The 20,303-nt window shown below is 46.1% G+C and overlaps 1 protein-coding gene across 1 annotated transcript in view; it reads left to right on the top strand.

Annotated features, from left to right (window-relative positions):
- Window positions 1–20,303, top strand: part of GRINA (glutamate ionotropic receptor NMDA type subunit associated protein 1) — a gene marked incomplete in the record, with an annotated part of 1,506,806 nt that overhangs the window by 629,482 nt on the left and 857,021 nt on the right. Inside the window, 1 exon segment of the mRNA XM_044067718.1 lies at window positions 17,954–18,154. Within this exon segment, the coding sequence (XP_043923653.1) occupies window positions 17,954–18,154 (201 nt within the window).

The raw sequence follows: 20,303 nt of genomic DNA on the forward strand, positions 1-20,303 counted from the left end.
TCTGGATTTAAACGTTGCCAATGTGGGCAAAAGATGTCAGTGACTGATAATCATAGATGTTAAGTTGTCTATCTCGCCTTCATTCTTGCTGGATGGGTTCGGAGCCGACCTTGGCTCCGACTCGGCCACTCTAAAAGCTCGAGAGTTGGTTCCACCGGCTCGAGGCTCCCCTTATATCCCACAATGCTAGGCGTGAGTTACCTCAGATCTCGTTTGCCGCTACAGCGATCGAGGTGTTGTATTTCTACCGGCTCAGGTCAGTGGTTTAATCTGTCTTTAAACTAGTTTAAATCCCCTTTATTTAGTTAAATTTTTCATATTTCCCTTAGTTTAGGGTATTTCATCCCTCCTTTCCCCTTTCTCAAACTTTTTTTCCCTCAAGAACTTTAAAGTTCTTCCTTTAGGCCTTCGGGTCCTTCTATCCCTAGTTGAGTGTATGTGTAGTATAGGGATATTTATATTTTTTCGCTAACTAAATAATTATTAGTGTAATTTAGTTCACTTTCCTTTTAGTGTAATCTGTGTGTGTGTTTTTGTGTGTGGTTACACTTAGGTCCTTGATAATGTCCAAGGATTCAAAGGTCTCAGGCTTCAAGAAGTGTGACTCGTGCTGTCAGAAAATGTCTCTGACAGACGGTCACACTTCTTGTGTTTACTGCCTGGGACCTTTGCACCTGCAGGACTCTTGTGCTGTTTGCCATGGCTTCAGCCCCAGAGTCCTGCAGGAAAGAAAAAATAAACTTATCTTGAGAGGTTTGCTCAAGCCTGAGGATTCCCATACTGTTTCTTCGGGAAAACCCTCTAAGGCTTCTAGGTCCTCTGCTCCAGCTACTGAGTCGAGGCCTAAAGCTTCGAAACCTCCTTCTACATCGGCTCCGGCTGGAGCTGATGAGTCTCAGACTACAGTTTCTGTGGTTTCCTCGGCTCCGGCTGGAGCCGAGGTATTGGAAATTCCTGTGTCGGCACCGACTAAACCATCGGAGCCGACATCTAGAAAGAGGTCCAGGTCACCTTCCCTTGGCTCCGTTCATTCGGCTCCAGGTTCTCCCTTGCTGTCTGAACGGAGCCATAGATCTCACTCCTCTAGGTCATCGAGGCTTTCGGACCATGACCTTCAGAGGGTAGTGAGTCGACTTCTTAAGTCCGAGGCACTGGCCCAAATGCTTCAGAGCCCGACTCATCAGTCGATGCCTGACCCTGTTCCTCATTATGTTCCTCCTCCGACTCAGTTGAGTTCGGAGCCGGGGCGTTTCGGAACCGAGACTGTGGTAGCGTCGGAGCCGATACAAATGTCTTCGGCTCCGTCGTCGGCTCCGATTTCTTCCTTGGAAGAATCTCGGCGCCGGACTTCCCTCGTCGGCTCCGAGGGGGTGAGTGGCATCGGACCCTTGTCCGACCCTGCTCTCCCTCTCGGTGCTTCGGCGCTGGTGAGTTCGGCTCCGACATCGGCCTCGGAGCCATCACTGTCGGTGCCGAGGGAGGTTCTCAGCTTCTCGGAGCGGGGACCTCTGGCTCTGCCTGACAGGGGTGCGTTCGAGGTCATGCGGAGTGTGTTGGAACCTGGTTCAACTCCACAGTCGGCTCCGTCTGCCCCTCCCTCTTTGGTGCCTCAGGTCAAGTCTACTCACTCCCTCATCCCGGACCGCAGAGAGCCAGCTCCTCAGGAATCCCCTGTGGGGATCTCATCCTCTTCCGAGGCCTCTCCTGAATTGTCAGAAGAGCCCCCTCGGAAGAGAAAGTGTAAGAGGAAACACATAGACTCACCTGAGTCTGTCACCTCTGACACAGATTTAGAGGATTCGAGGTTCCCCGTTCCCCTTCTGAAGATGTCTCCTTTGCAGACATTCTAGAAATCCTTAAACAGAGGGGAAATTGGCCAGCCCTCAACCCTTCGGAGGATGAATCTGTGTACCTTGAGGCGTTTGGCTCTCGCCCTTCCACCTCCTGGGTGTCTCCCCCTTTTGACCCCCTCATGCAGGTGGTAGCAAAAAAGGCATGGACGGCTCCTGACTCAGTGGACCCCACTCCCAGGAGACCCTCAAAATTTATTACGGCACCAGTAGATAAACAGTTTCTGACAAAGGGAGTTTCTGTGGATGCTATGGTGGTTGCTGCTGCCACTAAGAAGGAACTAGCTGATCCTTCAGTGCCTGTCCATCCACCTAACAAGGAATCTAGGTCTATGGACAGGTACGGGAAGCGGATGTTCTCGTCAGCGACATTTGCAATGCGTTCGCTGAACTACCTATGCCATTTTACTCGTCTTCAAAGGGATCTGATCAAAGAAGCGAGTGATATGTTAAAGGATCCTACAGCTGCAGGGTTTCAAGACAAGATGAACACTCAGCTGGCTACCCTGAACTCCATAGCTAACTCCTCCATGCGCCTACTTTCGTATGCGGTTGATGGAGCGAGCAGGGCCGCAGGAACAGGAGTGGCCTTACGCAGGCATGCCTGGATGCGGCTGTGCAACTTTGCGGACCCCTTCAAAACGTCGTTCACTAATTCCCCGTTCAATGGATCATCTCTTTTTGGTCCTCAAGTGAAAGAAACCTTGACTAGGTGCAAGACTGATGGCAAGACTCTTTCTGCCGTCGGAGTCCATTTTTCTACTCCTTCTAGGCCTTACCCCAAAGGCCAGAAAAGTGGGAAAATGTGGTTCCGTAAACAATCTCAAGGGACTTCGCCTGACGCACAGAGTCGGATCCCCGCCAGAGGCAGAGGGGGGAACAACAATGGTAGACGTCGCCCTAGAGGCAGGGGGTCCAGAGAACCAGGGCAATCGAGAAACTTTCTCCGATAACCCCTTTCAGCATCCCTGAGGTGTTGCCCGACTGTCCACCTTCGGAGGCAGTCGGGGGAAGATTGTAACTGTACCCAGAAGCCTGGCTATCCCTAACTCGAGACAAGTGGGTACAGTCCATCATTTCAAGGCTATTCCATTCCCTTCGTTCGCATTCCAAACCGATCAAAAAATCCCTTCCAGATGTTCCACCCGCTCAAAGGGATCTTGCAGCTTTGGAAATTTCAAAGCTGCTTGCAAAAAGAGCAATTCAGCCAGTTCCAGCAGACCAGCAAGGATCCGGAATCTACTCCAGGTTCTTTTTAGTTCCAAAGAAAACAGGGGACTGGAGACCAATTTTGGATCTCAGTATCTTGAACAAGTCGGTCAAGAAAACAAGATTTCGGATGGTCACGCTGCAGTCCATCCTTCCCCTTTTGGGAAAAGGAAACTGGATGTGCTCTATAGACCTTCAGGATGCGTACTATCACATAAAAATGAACAGGCGCTCCAGAAGATTCCTCCGCTTCAGGCTGGGGACCAGTCATTTTCAATTCAGGGCCCTGCCCTTTGGTCTCACCACTGCCCCCCGGGTGTTTACCAAATGCATGGCAGTGGTAGCTTCTCACCTGAGACGACAAGGATTCCAGGTGTTTCCATATTTGGACGACTGGCTCCTCACAGCTCCCACCAGGCATCTTCTTCTAATGGCCAGGGATTACACCTTTCGCATTTGTCAAAAATTAGGCATTTCAATAAATTGCGAAAAGTCTGTTTTGTCGCCTTGTCGTACTATTACCTTCATAGGCGCAAATCTAGACACAGTCAACATGTCTGCGAGACTAACAGATCAGAGAATAACAGACATACACAAACTGGTCTCGCTCCTCTTCAGCAACAACAGAATCAAAGCCAGGTTAGTTCTGAAAGTGTTGGGAATTATGGCGGCTGCCATACCTCTGCTTCCATTAGCCAGATTCCACATGAGAATCCTTCAATGGATGCTCTTCACACAATGGTCATACCAGCAACTTCCGATGTCCCACACCATTATGATTACGCAAGCATGCAGAAATCATCTTCTGTGGTGGATGTCTTCCCCTCAGCTCTTATTGGGAAGACCCGTTGTTCCTTCCCCTCCGGTTGCTACTCTGACAACGGACGCCTCCCTGATCGGGTGGGGGGGGCATAATCAGGGCAGAACTGTCCAGGGCACATGGCAACCAGACGAATGCCACTTGCACATAAATGTTCTGGAGATGAGAGCAGTGCTTTTAGCGTTGCAAGCCCTTCAAGACTCTCTTCCCTTGGGAACGATTGCAATCCAGACAGACAACATGTCTGTAGTGTGGTATATCAACAAACAAGGCGGAACCAGGTCCTACCCCCTGTGTCGAGAAGCACTCAGACTGTGGCAATGGGCGATTTCTTCTCAGCGGTTTCTGATAGCAACGCACATCCCCGGGAAGTCCAATCAAATCGCGGACAAGTTGAGCAGAGCTATTCTCATGCCTCACGAGTGGTCTCTGAAAGACTCTGTTGTGAGAGAAATTTTTCTGAAGTGGGGTCAGCCTTGCTGCGACCTTTTTGCTACTCCCCAAAACAGCAAGTGCAGAGATTATTTCACCCTATTCCCGTTACCAAGCCAGCCCAGCAGAGACGCTCTAGTCCAAGTTTGGCCCCGGGGACTTCTGTATGCATTTCCTCCCTTCCCACTAATCTCTCAAGTGATACAGAAAGCTATCGCTCAGAAGGCCTCGTTAATCCTCATTGCTCCTTACTGGCCTCGACAGGTTTGGTTCCCCTTTCTACAGCAATTTCTGTTGGAGCGACCTTGGCATCTGGACCTAGTTCCAGATCTTTTGATCCATCAGTCAGGTCAGTTTCATCGCTCCCTTCCCTCTCTGAACCTCACTGCTTGGTTCCTCCAATTCCAACCTTAGCCAGGCTTCCTCAAATATCTCACTCTGTTCGAGATATTTTGATAGCTTCCCATAAATCTTCCACTCGAAAGATTTATTTGAGTAAATGGAAACGTTTCGCCTATTGGGCTCAAGGAAGGGACATAGATCCTTTCACTGCTTCCATCCAAATGGTCCTTGATTTTCTAGCTGAACTCTTCCATGCAGGTTCATCTCCTTCGACTCTTAAAGTTCAATTGGCAGCTATTTCTAACTTTCATGTGGGCATTTCAGAGTCTGCCATAATGCCCCACAAGATTTGCAAAGCCTTTTTGAAAGGAGTTTTTCTACTCAGACCTCCTTTAAGAAATCCTCCTCCTTCTTGGGACCTAAATTTAATTCTTAGTTCTTTGATTCTACCCCCTTTCGAACCTGCAGCCTCCTGTTCTTTAAAATTGCTATCATGGAAGACGCTCTTTCTGGTAGCTATTACTTCAGCTAGAAGAGTTTCAGAACTGCATGCACTCAGCTGTCGACCTCCTTATCTGTTGTTCCATAAGGACAGGGTATCTTTAAGAACCAACCCATCTTTTTTACCTAAGATAGCCTCGGCGTCTAACATAAATCAAAGCATTGACCTCCCTGTGTTTTTTCCGGAATATTCTAACAGGTCTGAACAAAAATTGCATTGGCTAGATGTTCATCGTCAGTTAAGGTACTATTTGGATAGAACCAAACAATTCAGAAAATCTGACCAACTGTTTATCTCTTATGCAGAAGGCAGAAAGGGACTTTCAGTTTCAAAGGTATCATTATCTAGATGGCTAACATCTCTGATTTCCCTTGTTTATGAAATTAGACACCAAAAGCTGACTAACAGACCTAAAGCCCATTCTACCAGAGCTTTGGCTACTTCTGTAGCCTTCCAAGACAGACTGCCTATTGACACCATTTGTGCAGCGGCTACTTGGGCTACTCCTCACACTTTCATTTCTCATTATAAGTTGGATTTAGCTTCTAGGCATAGAGCTAACTTTGGTTCCACTGTTCTCAAGAGTCTGTTCCGTTAGGCCACCCGGGACAAGGTGCTAGGGACGCGGTCCCATCCAGCAAGAATGAAGGCGAGATAGACAACTTAACATATAGAAGTTATGTTCTTACCATAACGTTCCATGTTAGTTGTCTTCTTCTCGCCTTCTTCTTAAGGCCCCACCCTCCTTCCCCCTGGCCTGGACAGACCTAGAGGAGTTGTGATTGTGACCTCTCTTTCTACCACCTCTTTACTTAGGCATATGCTGCTGTGCATATTTTCCTGGATCAGGATGTAGGTCACCCTTCTCTTCTCCCTGTTTAGAGAGGTGGACTTTGTTTATAGTTATTCTGTTACTGTTATAAGCTGGGTTTAGCTTACAAATGAGATCTGAGGTAACTCACGCCTAGCATTGTGGGATATAAGGGGAGCCTCGAGCCGGTGGAACCAACTCTCGAGCTTTTAGAGTGGCCGAGTCGGAGCCGAGGTCGGCTCCGAACCCATCCAGCAAGAAGAAGGCGAGAAGAAGACAACTAACATGGAACATTATGGTAAGAACATAACTTCTATTTCCTGCGTCTACTGTCTTGGCCCTCTCCATCTGCAAGAAGACTGTTCAATTTGTCATTCTTTTAGTGGAAGGGTCATGACAGATAGGCGCAGGAAACTTATGGATAGGGGTCTTTTAAAACCTACCTTTCAAGAGGCTCTGGATGCTTCAGACCAGGCATCCAAATCCTCGAAGGAATCGAAGACGTCGGAGCCCAGGTCATCGGCTCCGAGCTCTTCAGTTAAAGTTCGATCACCGGTTCCACAGACTTCGGGGCCGAGTGTTCAACTGTTGTCAGTTTCCAAGCCTCGAGTCTTGGAACCGGTGACGGAGCTCCCTCCCCCGACACTGTTGACATCGGCTCCGTCTTCGATTCCTTCGACGCGCTCTTCCAGACCCCTCTCCGACACCGATGTAGACCGCGTGGTGCAGAAGTTAATGGAGAATAAGGCCTTATACAAACTCATCTCGGTCTCCTCTCAGTTGGTGTCGAGACTCGAAGGCCTTCCCTTATCTCCATCTGTTCCTCCTCCGAGACCTGTCCAGTCTTTGGAGCCGGAAGGGGCTGATCTGCTGATTGTGGAGCCCTCGGTGCCAGAACCGTCCTTCTCTCGGTCGGCTCCGTTCACCTCGACTCCGTCGGATCCGTTACCGGAGTCTCGGAGCCGAAGATCCATCCTTGGTTCCGGGACCGAGAGTCGGACCGATGTTTCGGTTCCGACGCTCCCTCTCGGGGCCTCGGCTCTGATCGACTCGGCTCCGTCCTCGGGGTCGATGCCTTCCGTGCCTGTCTCGGGGATTCTTCCCATTTCTTCGGAACCAGGAGATACCTCGACTCGGGACCCGGGGGCCTTCGACCTCATGAGGAAGGTGTTGTCTACCCAGACAAACACATCAACAGAAACAGCTTCTCCTCCCCATAAAGGGCCGTTATCCTCCTCTGCACCCACGGCTACATCTAAGCGTCGAGCACCTGTGTCTCAGCCACCCCTGGAGGGTGCCCCCTCTTCCTCGGAGGCTTCTTCGGATGCCCCCCCCGAAGAAGTCCCTAGGAAAAGATTGTGTAAGAGGAGACACTTAGATTCTCCACAAGAATCATTGACATCGGACACTGACTTGGATGAGTCAGAAGGGTCCCCAAAGTCACCCTCAGAGGATGTCTCTTTTTCTGACATCCTGGAGATCCTAAAGCAGAGAGGTGATTGGCAAGCCCTCCCCCCTTCTGAGGATGAGTCAGTCTTGCTGAAGGCATTCGGTGCTCGCCCTTCCTCCTCCTGGGTCACTCCGCCCTTGATGAGTTGATGGAGCTGATTGCTCAAGGCGTGGGACGCCTGACACTGTGGAGCCAGTCCCTAGAAAGCCTAACAAGTATATTACTGCCCCTCAGGATAAGGCTTATCTAACAAAGGGAGTGCCAGTGGACGCTATGGTGGTGGCAGCGGCCACGAAAAGGAGATGTCGAATCTTCCTCATCTGTCCATCCTCCTAACAAAGATTCTAGGACTATGGACAGGTACGGGAAGCGCATTTTTAGTTCAGCGGCTTTTTCTATGCGATCCCTGAACTATTTGACCCACTTCACACGGCTACAGAGGATCTAATCAAAGAGTTGGGAGATGCCCTCCAGGGTACTACAGATGCTGCTGTTTCAGAGAAAGTTACAGCACATCTCAATACCCTTACATCCATTGTAAACTCGTCCATGAGGCTGATCTCATACGCCGAAGGATCGAGTAGGGCAGCAGCTTCAGCGATTGCTCTTCGTAGACCATCCTGGATGCGCTTATGTTCATTTGCGGAAGCCTTAAAGTCTTCCTTTACTAACGCCCCATTTGATGGTGCCACTCTCTTTGGCCCCAAAGTAAAGGAGACCCTTACCCAGTGTGAGCAGGAGGGAAAGACTCTGTCTGCTGTCGGAGTCCGTTTTTCCACCCCATCCAGACCGTACCCCAAAGGGCAACTTGGTGGAAAAATGTGGTTTCGAAAACCCCAAGGATCTTTCCCAGGCACACAGGGTGATGCCCCCTCTGGAGGCAGAGGAGGGGGCAGAGGTGGAAGACGCCCTGGCGGCAGAGGGGGTCCGCAAAACCAAGGTGACAGGGATACCCTCCCTGGAAAACCTTTCCAGCACTCCTGAGAGGAGGCCCAACTGTCCTGCTCTGGAGGCAGTCGGGGGTCGCTTAGCTTTATACCCTCAGGCCTGGCAAAATCTTACAACAGACAACTGGGTAAAAAAGCATTGTTACCAGAGGCTACAGAATACCCTTCCTATTGCCCCCCATTCCGAAGAGAAGACTCCCAGATGTGCCGCCCCATCTGCGAGACCCGGCAGCTATAGAAATTTCAAAGCTGCTAGAAAAAAAGAGTCATCCAACCAGTCCCAGCGGACCAAAGAGGATTCGGAACTTACTCAAGGTTCTTTTTAGTTCCAAAGAAGACAGGGGACTGGAGGCCGATTCTGGACCTAAGCAACCTCAATACCTTCGTCAAGAAAGAAAAGTTCCGAATGGTCACGCTTCAGTCGATCCTTCCATTTTTACAGAAGGACGACTGGATGTGCTCAATAGATCTGAAGGACGCATACTACCACATCAAAATGGCCAGGGCGTCCAGGGATCACTTGCGCTTCCGGCTGGGAGCCAGCCACTTTAAGTTTCGAGCCCTGCCCTTTGGTCTGACCTCAGCCCCCAGGGTTTTCACCAAATGCATGGCAGTGGTGGCGACTCACCTGAGACGCCTGGGATTCCAGGTGTTTCCGTATCTGGACGACTGGCTCCTTTCTGCCACCACCCAGCGTCAACTGATTCAGGCCAGGGATTACACACTACACCTTTGTGTTCACCTCGGAATTTCCGTAAATTTCGAAAAATCTTCACTACAGCCATCACAGCATATCTCATTCATAGGAGCAGAATTGGATACGCATCATTTAATTCTAAGGCTTCCTCCAGAAAGGATAGCCTCACTACAAAGCCACATATCTCTTCTTCTGTCATCCAGAAAATCACCAGCAAAACTGGTTCTGAAGGTTTTGGGTCTCATGGCAGCTTCTCTCATTGCGATACCATTGGGAAGACTGCACATGAGAGTTCTACAATAGCTACTGTTTGCACAATGGTCGTTCCAACAGCTACCTCTGACACACGAAATTCTGATCACAAACACATGCAAAACACACCTAGCCTGGTGGCTTCAGACTTGCAACCTTTCCAACGGAAGACCATTTGTGGTACCCACGCCGACAGCTACGGTGACCACGGACGCTTCCCTGATAGGGTCGGGGGGCATCTTTCAGGGACAGACAGTCCAAGGCGAATGGACCAATTTAGAGTACAATCTGCACATCAATGTTCTAGAGTTGAGGACAGTGTTTCTAGCGTTGCAACACTTTGCTCCCCTTCTTCCTCTAGGGACTATTGCAGTTCAGACAGACAACATGTCCGTAGTCTGGTACATAAACAAGGGGGAACCAAGTCTTATCAGCTATGCAGAGAGGCCATGAGAATCTGGCAATGGGCGGAGTCCATGGGTCGCTTTCTGATCGCAACGCATATCCCGGGGTCATCCAACGTCATAGCCGACAGGCTGAGCAGAGCAATCCTGTTGCCTCACGAGTGGTCCCTCAAACAGTCAGTTGCGAAGATTTTTCGCAAGTGGGGCCAGCCTTCCTGCGATCTTTTTGCGTCTCCAATGAACGCCAAATGCAGGAGCTACTTTGCCCTATTACCCCCTTCAGGGGAAGTCCCCAGGGACGCACTGGTTCACAATTGGCCCCCGGGTCTCCTGTACGCTTTTCCTCCCTTTCCCCTCATTGCAAAGTTTCTGCAGAAAGCCAACAACCTGCAAAGGACGATTATCCTCATTGCCCCATTCTGGCCTCGTCAAATTTGGTTTCCCTTTCTTCTGGCACACCGCATTCGGGGACCCTGGATCCTGGACCCGGAGCCAGATCTACTGACCCACTTGTCAGGGGCTCCCCACTCCTCGCTATTGTCACTCCATCTAGCAGCTTGGCTGCTCCGCTTCCCTACTTAGCCAGGTCTGATCTTCTTTCACCTGCAGTTCAGGATATACTAGTGGCTTCTCATAAAGCTTCCACTACAAAGACCTACACTAGTAAATGGAAGCGTTTTGTGTTCTGGGCAAATACACAGCATTTGGACCCTGTTATGGCTCCTTTAAACAAGATCTTGGAGTTTTTAACAGAATTGTTCCACCAAGGAGCTTCTCCTGCCACTTTAAGAGTGCAATTGGCTGCCATTTCCAACTTTCATGTGGAAGAATGTGGGGCACCTATTATGGCTCACAGACTTTATAAGGCCTTTTTAAAAGGATCTTTCCATATTAGACCACCAGTTAGAACTCCTACATCTCCTTGGAATCTAAACCTTTTATTATCCAAATTGATGTTACCTCCATTTGAGCCAGCCTCCTCTTGTCCATTGAAGTATTTGTCGTGGAAGACCCTCTTTTTGGTAGCCATTGCATCCGCTAGGCGAGTGTCTGAGCTTCAGGCTCTTTCCATTAAACACCCTTATCTGATCTTTCACTCTGACAGAGTATCTCTTCGCACTAATCCATCCTTTCTCCCCAAAGTTTGCTCTATTAATAACATTAATCAATCCATTGAACTGCCTACCTTTTTCAAAAATCACTCCAATAAGTTGGAGTATATGTTACACAAGTTGGATGTTCATAGACAACTTAGATTTTACTTGGATAGAACAAAGGATCACAGGAAATCTGATCAACTTTTTGTAGCTTTTGCTGACAGCAGGAAAGGTGTAGCAGTTACTAAACGAACCCTTTCCAAATGGCTAACTGATTGTATTATATTCGTTTATGATTCTTCAGAACAAACTTTACCTGTCAAACCCAAGGGGCACTCTACAAGATCAGTTTCTACATCCCTGGCTCATGCAGCTCGCTACCATTAGACACTATTTGTGCAGCTGCCACTTGGTCTAAACCACATACATTCATTTCTCATTACAAGGTAGACAGGGTTTCTAGGGACAGGGCAACCTTTGGTTCCACTGTGCTCAAGAACGTTCTCCTGTGAGTTCCTCAGGAACATGGAGCTAGGGACGCTACCCAGGTGTAAGAACAAACGGCGAGATCGAACACTCTCACATTTAGAAGTTATGTCCTTACCATAACGTTCCATGTGGAGTGTTCATCTCGCCTTTGTTCTTACATTCCCACCCTCCCACCCTCAGGAAGAACGTACAGTTTGGTGCCTGGTCTGGCTTATTTGGCTTCTGCATTTGCAGTGGTTGTGTATATGTATATCTTGTGTATATATATATATATATATATATGGATAAGTGTTCTTACAGGTATGTTGTTTTTGCATGAATGTGTTCTCTCTCTGACTTCTGGTTTGCTTGCAAACTAGATCTGAGGTAAAGGCAGAGGGGGATTGTGGGAGTTAGGTTGGTCTCGAGCTTCTTCTCGATGCAGAGCTTGCAAGCGGCCGACACAGAGCCGAGGATCGGCTCCGAACCCAGGTGTAAGAACAAAGGCGAGATGAACACTCCACATGGAACGTTATGGTAAGGACATAACTTCTAATTATCCTCATTCCCTGCCTGCAACAGGAGTTTCGATGGTGGGCAAAAGCCTGTCACCTCAACACAGGACAGCCATTCACCTTACCCACAGCCAGGCAGACATTGACAACAGATGCATCAGATTATGCCTGGGGGGCCCATATGGCAGGAAGATGTATTCAGGGCACATGGTCCACAAGTCAAATGCATCTACATATCTATCAAAAAGGGATGCTAGGTGTTCAGACTGCCCTGACAGCCTTCAAGGACATAATTCATCCGGGACAATTACTGATAAAGACGGACAATACTACAGTCATGTGGTACACAAGCAGGGGGGCACACATTCTTACCCCCTCTGCAGACTAGCCATGAACTTGTGGGAAATCGCACTGACCTACCAAGTACATCTGCAAGCACAATTCCTGCCAGGAAAGATAAATACTCTGGCAGACAAACTAAGCAGAAACCTAATGGATCCCCACGAAGGGAAATTGGACCCACAAGTATTCAGCATAATAACAAGGAAATGGGGATGCCCGGACATAGACCTATTTGCTTCTCCTCACAACTACCAATTACAGAGATTGTGCACAAGGATTTATCACAAGCAAGCATGGAGAGTGGATGCTCTATACTTCAGCTGGAAAAACCTAACAGTATATGGTTTTCCTCCTCTGCCTCTTCTCCCTAAGGTACTCCTCAAGGTCAGACAAGAGAAGCCCCAATCCTAAAGAGCTTGTCTCAATGCCCAACTTGGACATTACCTCAAATTCTACACTTATTGACCCAACAGGACAGTATGATACTGCACGGCCAACTCAGGCCCTTAAACCTGGCGGCATGGCGGATAATGTAGCCATTCAAGGCACACCTCTCTCTAAAGCAGTGATGGATGTTATTTTGCAGGCCAGGAGGCCTAGCACCAGAAAATCTTATGCAGAAAAATGGATGAGATTCTGTGCTTGGAACCAGACGCAAGGTATTGACACAACTGCTCTAAATATTCCTCAGATTTTGCAATACTTAACTGAGATGCTGGATAAAGGCCTTTCCTTTTCATCAATTAAAATTCATGCCTCTGCTATCTCAGCTCATTACAATACAGAACCACCTATTTTTTTCTCATCCATTACTAAGGGCAGTTCCTCAGATGGGCCAAAAACATAAGACCTCCAAGGAGAGCACCAATACCTGCATGGTACCTCAACTATGTCTTGGAAAAACTCACACTGCCTCCGTTTGAGCCAGCCTCTATAGCTGATATAAAATTCTTATCCTGGAAAACAGCTCTGCTCCTAGCAATTACCTCCGCTAGATGAGTCTCAGAGTTACAGGCACTTATGGCTGTGGAACCCTTTATCATTTTTCATCCGGACAGGGTTTCTCTAAGGACAAACCCTACATTTATGCCTAAGGTAGTGTCCAGCGTGGCCCTTAACCAAACAATTCATTTACCTACTTTTTTCCCAAACCCACAGAATAAGGGTGAGAGACGTCTGCATTCTTTGGACATTCACAGACAGCTACGCTTCTTCTTGGACAGAACCAAAGCTTTCAGAAAAACTGAACAACGTCTAGTGGCATATATGCCACAGGATCACAAGGAAAGCCGATCTCAACACAGACCATTTCAAAGTGGATAGGCCACTGCATTCATTTCTTCTATTCACAGCATGGCAAATCATTGCCTAAGGGCCTTAGGCCGCACTCAACCAGAGCAGCAGCCACTTCAGCAGCCTTCCTCAGAGGAGTACCAACCAAAGACATCTTAGAGGCTGCAACTTGGAGTTCAGTGCATACTTTTACAAAGCACTACCAGTTACCTCTCTACCCTAAATCCACGGCAGGCTTTGCCACTGCAGTTCTGCAGGGCCTAATAGCTTCTCCTAATCCTATTTAGCACCAGCCTCCCAACCTTAGCTTTGGGATTCAACCCAATGGTAATGACTGCAACAGTGAAGCACGATGAACATAATACAGTTGTGTACCTACCATAAATATAGATGTTCGAGTGTATTCACTGTTGCAGTCCATGTTACCCTCCCACCATCCCCCGTTTTCTTACTGGAACTTATCTGTACTTCTCTATCCTATACAACCTATGTGGTGTATTTGCTTGTAGATGAAGGAAAAGTTGTTTTTTGTGTATGCATGCTTATTGGCATTAGTTAGCCTACCTTTTTAGGGGCACCTGACATCTGGGGCAAGAAAAACTGAAGAAAATGGCATCGGCTGCATCTTTTATACCCCTGGCGCACTGACATCAAGGAAGAGGCGACAGCAACCTACGCCGGACCTAGACTTTGGAACTCTGGCCAACTGCGGGTAGCCTGCCAGCAGGATAACCCAATGGCAATGACTGCAACAGTGAATACACTCGAACATCTACATTTATGGTAGGTACACAACTGTACTTTCTCAGTGGTCACCTGGACTGCAAGCCTAGAATATCTTATGAACTTTTCAATTGCAGTCTACTGAAATAAAAGTGTGCAGATTTGCTGTCTTTGCTGAACAAAGAGTACATCATTGTTAGGGACTCTTAAAAGTCTATTGGCTCCCAATACCAAGCAGGACTGCACTGTTACTAGGGACTCTAGTTTTCACAATGCATATGACAGGGTACTGCCCACCTCTAAAAAGAAGAACTTCCTCTGAGAGACCAAGTTACTCACTTAGGCTGTCATCCTGCCTGTATCTAATCCTCGCATGACAAGATTCAAACAAGCCATAGTTGAAAAAGCATTCTGCACAATAGGGCTTTTCCTTTGAAATAGTTTTCCATGTGAAGTCAGGAGTCAAACCTTCAAGATGTTTAAAAAATTCGTAAAAGAATCCCTGTTTAAAAACATGTTCACACTTCCATGATACTGGCTTAGGCAGTGGTTATTAACCACTAGACCTTTTTTAGCAGATGATACATTTGCTTATAGCGTATAGTTTATTTTATACTGAATACTTCACTCTACTGTCATGCTTGTAAATATTGGACATAGTTTCACTTGCTGTTGAATTTCTAATATTTTCTGTAGACATATTTGTATGAATTCACCTTTTTATCTTTATTTGCTCAATATCCTGGTTGTGGCTGAAAAGGGCATACCAGCCCACTTGCCTGGTAATCGAATTAAACTAAATAAAAAAATGACCAAAGCATCCAGGAAATTCCTGCACTTCTGGCTGGTAGCACGTCACTTTCAGTTCATAGCCCTTCTCTTCAGTCTCACCACAGCCCCCTAGATTTTCACCAGGTGCATAGTGGTAGTAGCAACCCATCTGCATCTAGGAGATCCAAGTGTTCCCATACTTACACTATTGTTTCGTAGTAGCTGTATTGATGAAGTCCCTCATAGAAGTCAAGAGTACTTGCTACAACTCTGATGTTCCTTAGGAATTTTTGTTGGCTGTGAGAAATCTCAGCTAGAGTCCTCTCTATGTTTTGCATAGGCTATTGTCTGGACACATGAAACTGCATATTGAACTACCTTTTGACATGCTTATGAGAAAGTCTTTGTTATGTTATCAGTCACCTCCAGTCTCCTTAGTCCTGAAAGTTCTCTGCCTAATGGCTTCAGCAATTCTAGTGGCCCTTCATGCCTGTTTATAGATAAGAGTTTTTCAGTGAACGAGTTTCCAGTGGTCCAATCTTTCAGACCCCCCCCCCAGTGGTAAACTTGCAAACATTTAAATTTGGTGTCTGATCTTTCCAACAATGTCTGTTGGAAGACCTGCCATTCTTCAGTAGCAACTGTTACCACAGGCATCTCCTGTCTGGAGTGGGGAGCATTATGAAGGGGCATTAGTGGAAAGGGTCATACAGATATGGAGGCCAGCCTTTACCTCAGCATTTTGGAGATGATGGCAATCCTTCTAGCATTGTAGGCAGTTCAAAATGTCTTTCCTGCAGAGATAATCTGCATACAGTATGACAGTAAGTCAGTCATAGAGTGCATCAACAAGCAAGAAGGAGCTAAATCTAACCCCTTTTCCAGAGAGCCCATGGAGTGTGGCAGAGGGTGGTAGTTTCACAGCATTTTCTGATAGCAATATGCATTCTGGGGAAAGTCAACTTGTATAGTGGATATGCTTTTATGTCTTGTTTCTCAATCCAGCAGTAGCACAACTCTTCAGTTGCTCGGGCAAGCCCTGCCGCTATCTCTTTGCCTTCTCATCCAACATGAATTCGGCAACTATTTTGCCCTGATCCCTCCCAGTGGACAGGCACTGAGAGATGCTGTGATCTGTCAGTGGCTCCCCGTACACCTTTGTCTTTCTCCTTCTACTCATAATTACCAGATTCCTACAGAAAGGCTCTGCTTGCAAAGCAACAGTATTCTTCATTGCCCCATTCTCTCCCAGTTAAGTATAGCTTCCCCTCCTCAGACCTCACTTGCTGAAGCAGCCATAACTTCTGGATTCTCATTCAGATTTTTTATCCCATTTGTCCGACTAGCCTCAAATTGGCTTTCCAGTCTGTCAAACTGACTTTGCTGTCTGTCAAACTTGACTGCATGCTTTCTCCAATTCCAGTAATGGGCAAGGATCCTGCCCCATTCTCAGAGTGGTTTCAATGTTGTAAACATCTCAGAAATATTCCATGTGTAAAACATAAAATCAAGTGAAATGTTTCTCAGTGTGGGATGTTAACTAAGGACTGAATCCCTTTTGTACCCCTATTCTGACTGTACTCCAGTTCTTTGTCTCCTTTGCTGCTGCCTGTTGCTACTCCTCTGTTAGTTCAATTTGAATCCATTTCCAGCTTCCACAATGACTTTCCACAAACTGCAAAGTGTTTTTAAAAGGATCCTTTCTCTTGCATCCTCCCATCAAAGATCATGCACTTCCTTGGGACCTCATTTTTGTGCTAAAGGCCTTAACTCTAACCCCTTTTTGATTCTTCTGCAGGATTAAAATTTCTTTCATTGAAGACCTTGTTTTTGGCAGCCATTACTTTAGCTAAACAGATAGCAGAATTAAAAGCCCTTCTGTTCCCTTGCATCTTGTTTTCCACACGGATAAAGCCTCACTAAAAAGTAGTCCTTTTTTTCCTAAAGTAGCATCAGAGAACAATCTAAATCAACATAAAAATAACCCTAACCAGGTATTTGTCAGACTGTATACCATTTGCATATTCTTCAAGAAATAAGACTTTGCCAAAATGTAATTCCACCAAGTGCGTATCTACTTATGCAGCATTCTTTAGGAACTCTTCCTTGAATGAAATTTGTGCTTCATCAGCATTGTCTATATCACAGCTTTGCCAAACACTACAAATTGGATATAATCTGTAGATCTAGAATCTCTTAAAACTTCTATCCTCAGTGGTGTCCTGTCATGATTTCATGTGGTATAATGGGGTAGCTGGAAGTTGTGTTTTAACAGTGAAATGAGATGAACAGAATGAAATAGGATGCAAAAGGTATATACTTAACACTGGATCTTTTTCATCCTTTGCCCAGTGCCGCATCCCTCCCACCTTCCCCCAACCAAATTGCCATTTACCTCTGGGATACTGGTAGACCTACTTGATGCCCTTGTGTCCTTCATTCACTGTCCCTTTTTAGCTTTACTATGTTGCTGGAGTACCCTGCACATCCTTACTGATTAAAAAGCAAACTTGATCTGAGGTTAGAGTCAGGATGGGGGGTATTACAGGAGTTATTTGAAGGAACTTTAGGCAGGAAGCACTAGTGAGACAGATGGATCAGATTCAAGAGGCAGCTTATTTCTCAGTAGTTGAATCAGTCTGACTAAAGATGAAATGATCCACTGTTGTAAGTAAATAGCTTCCATTTTGAGACAGTTGTAGGTTGGTAATTTTGATAGGTGAATTTTGTATCATTCTGTCATTGTCTTGATATAGATATCAGTAGGCTGTAAAATATTGCTTTTACTTGTAGGACAGAGGTTTTAAATACTTAACTGATATAGCAAATATTTAAGAGAAATTAGTTTTGGTAGAAGGTGCAGGACTGTTTTAATCCATGTCAGTTTACCTGTGAAACTTCTAGCTTTTATTTAACATGAGTGGATGATTTAGGAAGCTCTGATGGAGTTATATGCATTGATGTGTTTCTAAGGCTCATGACGTTTTCTGTAGTTGTTTGGTACTAATATTCACTTTTTTCCTTGTAGGTTTTCCTTGTATTGACTGCACAACTTCTGGTAACGTTTGGTTTTGTTGCAGTGTTTACTTTTGTTGATGAGGCAAAAGGTTACGTGAGAAGAAATGTCTGGACACTGTATCTGTCTTATGGAGTGTTTCTTGCAGCTCTAATTGCTCTAGCCTGCTGTGGAGACTTGAGACGCAAACATCCATGGAATCTCATTGCACTGGTATGTTAACCCCCTTTTTGAAAGGAAAGGTAGATGATAAAAATTGAAGAAATGTATTTAGGACTTCAAAATATAAATTTCCTTAAAATTGTATAGCTCTTGGTAAGTAGCAGCATCTAGTGCTACCACTGTACTTGCTGACAGATTGTTTGCTTTTAGTGTTATAATAGAATGTTAGTCAGTAGCAAGGCTCATTGATAAGTTATTAAATACAGCCTACCTGATGTGGAACACAGCAGGAGAGATTAAGTTCTATAAATCAACTCACATTGACACTGTACATGTGTACTATGTATGTTTTTTTTTTTTTCATTTTTACTTTGTAGGGGAAATATTACAGCAGTTAATACTGAAATACATTTTTTACAATAACATTTAATTCCAATATACTGGATATTCCCACTGTATAGTTTTGGTTCAGCAGAAGTGCAATTTTTAAGCAGTGCCTGTTTGACCCCCTAAGTTTGACTGCTTAAAACTACAAAACAGTACTTAAATCATAAACATTGTAAAGCATAACTGTAAAATATATTTAAATGGTATAGACCAGTTTGTTAGTAGAGGTAAATGGATAAGTAATGGAATTTGAAGTAGGTGTGCCTTAAGGGGACTTTAGAAAATGGATTTGGCAAATTAGAAACCCCCTTTGATTTTCTTCGTGTTTCACTGTTGCAGTCATTACATTTGGGTAATCTGCTGGCAGGTTGCCCTCAGGTCGGCCTGAATCCCAAAGTCTTGGGTCCTGCGTTAGTTGCTGTCTCCTCTTCCATGACATCAGGTCGGATATAAAACATGCAGCCGACGCCATTTTATTTAGTCTTTCTTGCCGCACGGTGCCCGAAGCAGAAGCATTTTGAAAGTGCCGGTCAGCCGATTACTGAAATATTCAAGTTTGAGTTTCAGAACCGAAGTCTTCACTAAAGCTAAGTACCCCGTTGGGGAAACTTTCTTCTTGCTTTTTACCGATGTCAGAAAAAGTTAATTGTATAACTTGTGGGAAGCAAATACCTCATAAAGATTTCCATTTATACTGTATTCCTTGCCTATGCCCTGATCACAATGTGCCTGGCTGTCAGTTTTGTGCTAGATTTAACCAATGCACTATTAAGCGTCTGTATATTTTTGCATCAAAGTATTTTGGAAACAGATTTAACTACCCAGAAATGTCGTCGGATAGTAATCCGACTACCGGAGTACATAAAAAATGCAAAGAAAAGGACAGAGAAAGGCAGTCGAGATCCAAAACCAACGACAAAGCTTCTCCTAATCCAGTCGCTGGTTCGCCGGTACTTAGTGAGGCACCTTCTCAGCCCCTGATACCCGCTACCTTCGAGTCGTAGGCCTCTACCTATACCCATGTGGAGTCCGGCATGCGCAAGATACTCATGGTATTGGACCAACAGATGTATCTCCCTCGGATGGGTCCGGAGTCGCTGAGCAGGCACCAGTTTCTGAGGGTGTATTCAGACCTCAACATGTGTACATCAAATTGACGAAAGCTGCAAAACTAAAGACAAAAGCAACTTCTAAACCTAAAAAACTGACACATGAGCCACGTGCACAGGCCTCTATGCTTAAAAAACAGATGATCGAAATGGCTGAAGACCTTATTACCTTGTCAGGGGTACCCATCCCCCTCCAGATAAGAGGCCTAGGCAAGACACTGATTTTGAATCTTTAGATCAGGTTTCTATTTCTTCTGATCAGAAATTATCTATACTTCCCTATGAGGATTCTGATGCTGAGGAGTCTGTTCCATCTGCATCTCCTCCTGAGGATTATTAATTTGGAGAAACCTTGCATACTTTGAGGGAGCATTTTCACTGGGAGAGTCAAGACTTCTCAGAATCAAAAAAGAGGCTCAGGGATTTCCTTCTTCTCCCTCAGCACATGCCTTTAGCCATTCCCCCTGTTTTAGACATTGTGGATGATGTGTTTTCGGAGTCCAGCTTGACCCCTGACTCCTTAACTCCAGCTCCCAGTAAGCCTGACCGATATTAGAGTCCCCGAGTCCCATAAATTTTTATTTAGAAACCCTGCTGCAGATCCTGAAACTATTTCACAGGGTCCAAAGGAGCTAAGAATCCTACCCCCTCTAACAGAGATTCTAGGGCACTGGACAGATGGGGAAAAAAATTTATACATCTGC

This window comes from Protopterus annectens, chromosome 3.part1 (genome assembly GCF_019279795.1).
Source record: "Protopterus annectens isolate FY-2018-M chromosome 3.part1, PAN1.0, whole genome shotgun sequence".
NCBI classification, from domain to species: Eukaryota; Metazoa; Chordata; order Ceratodontiformes; family Protopteridae; genus Protopterus; species Protopterus annectens.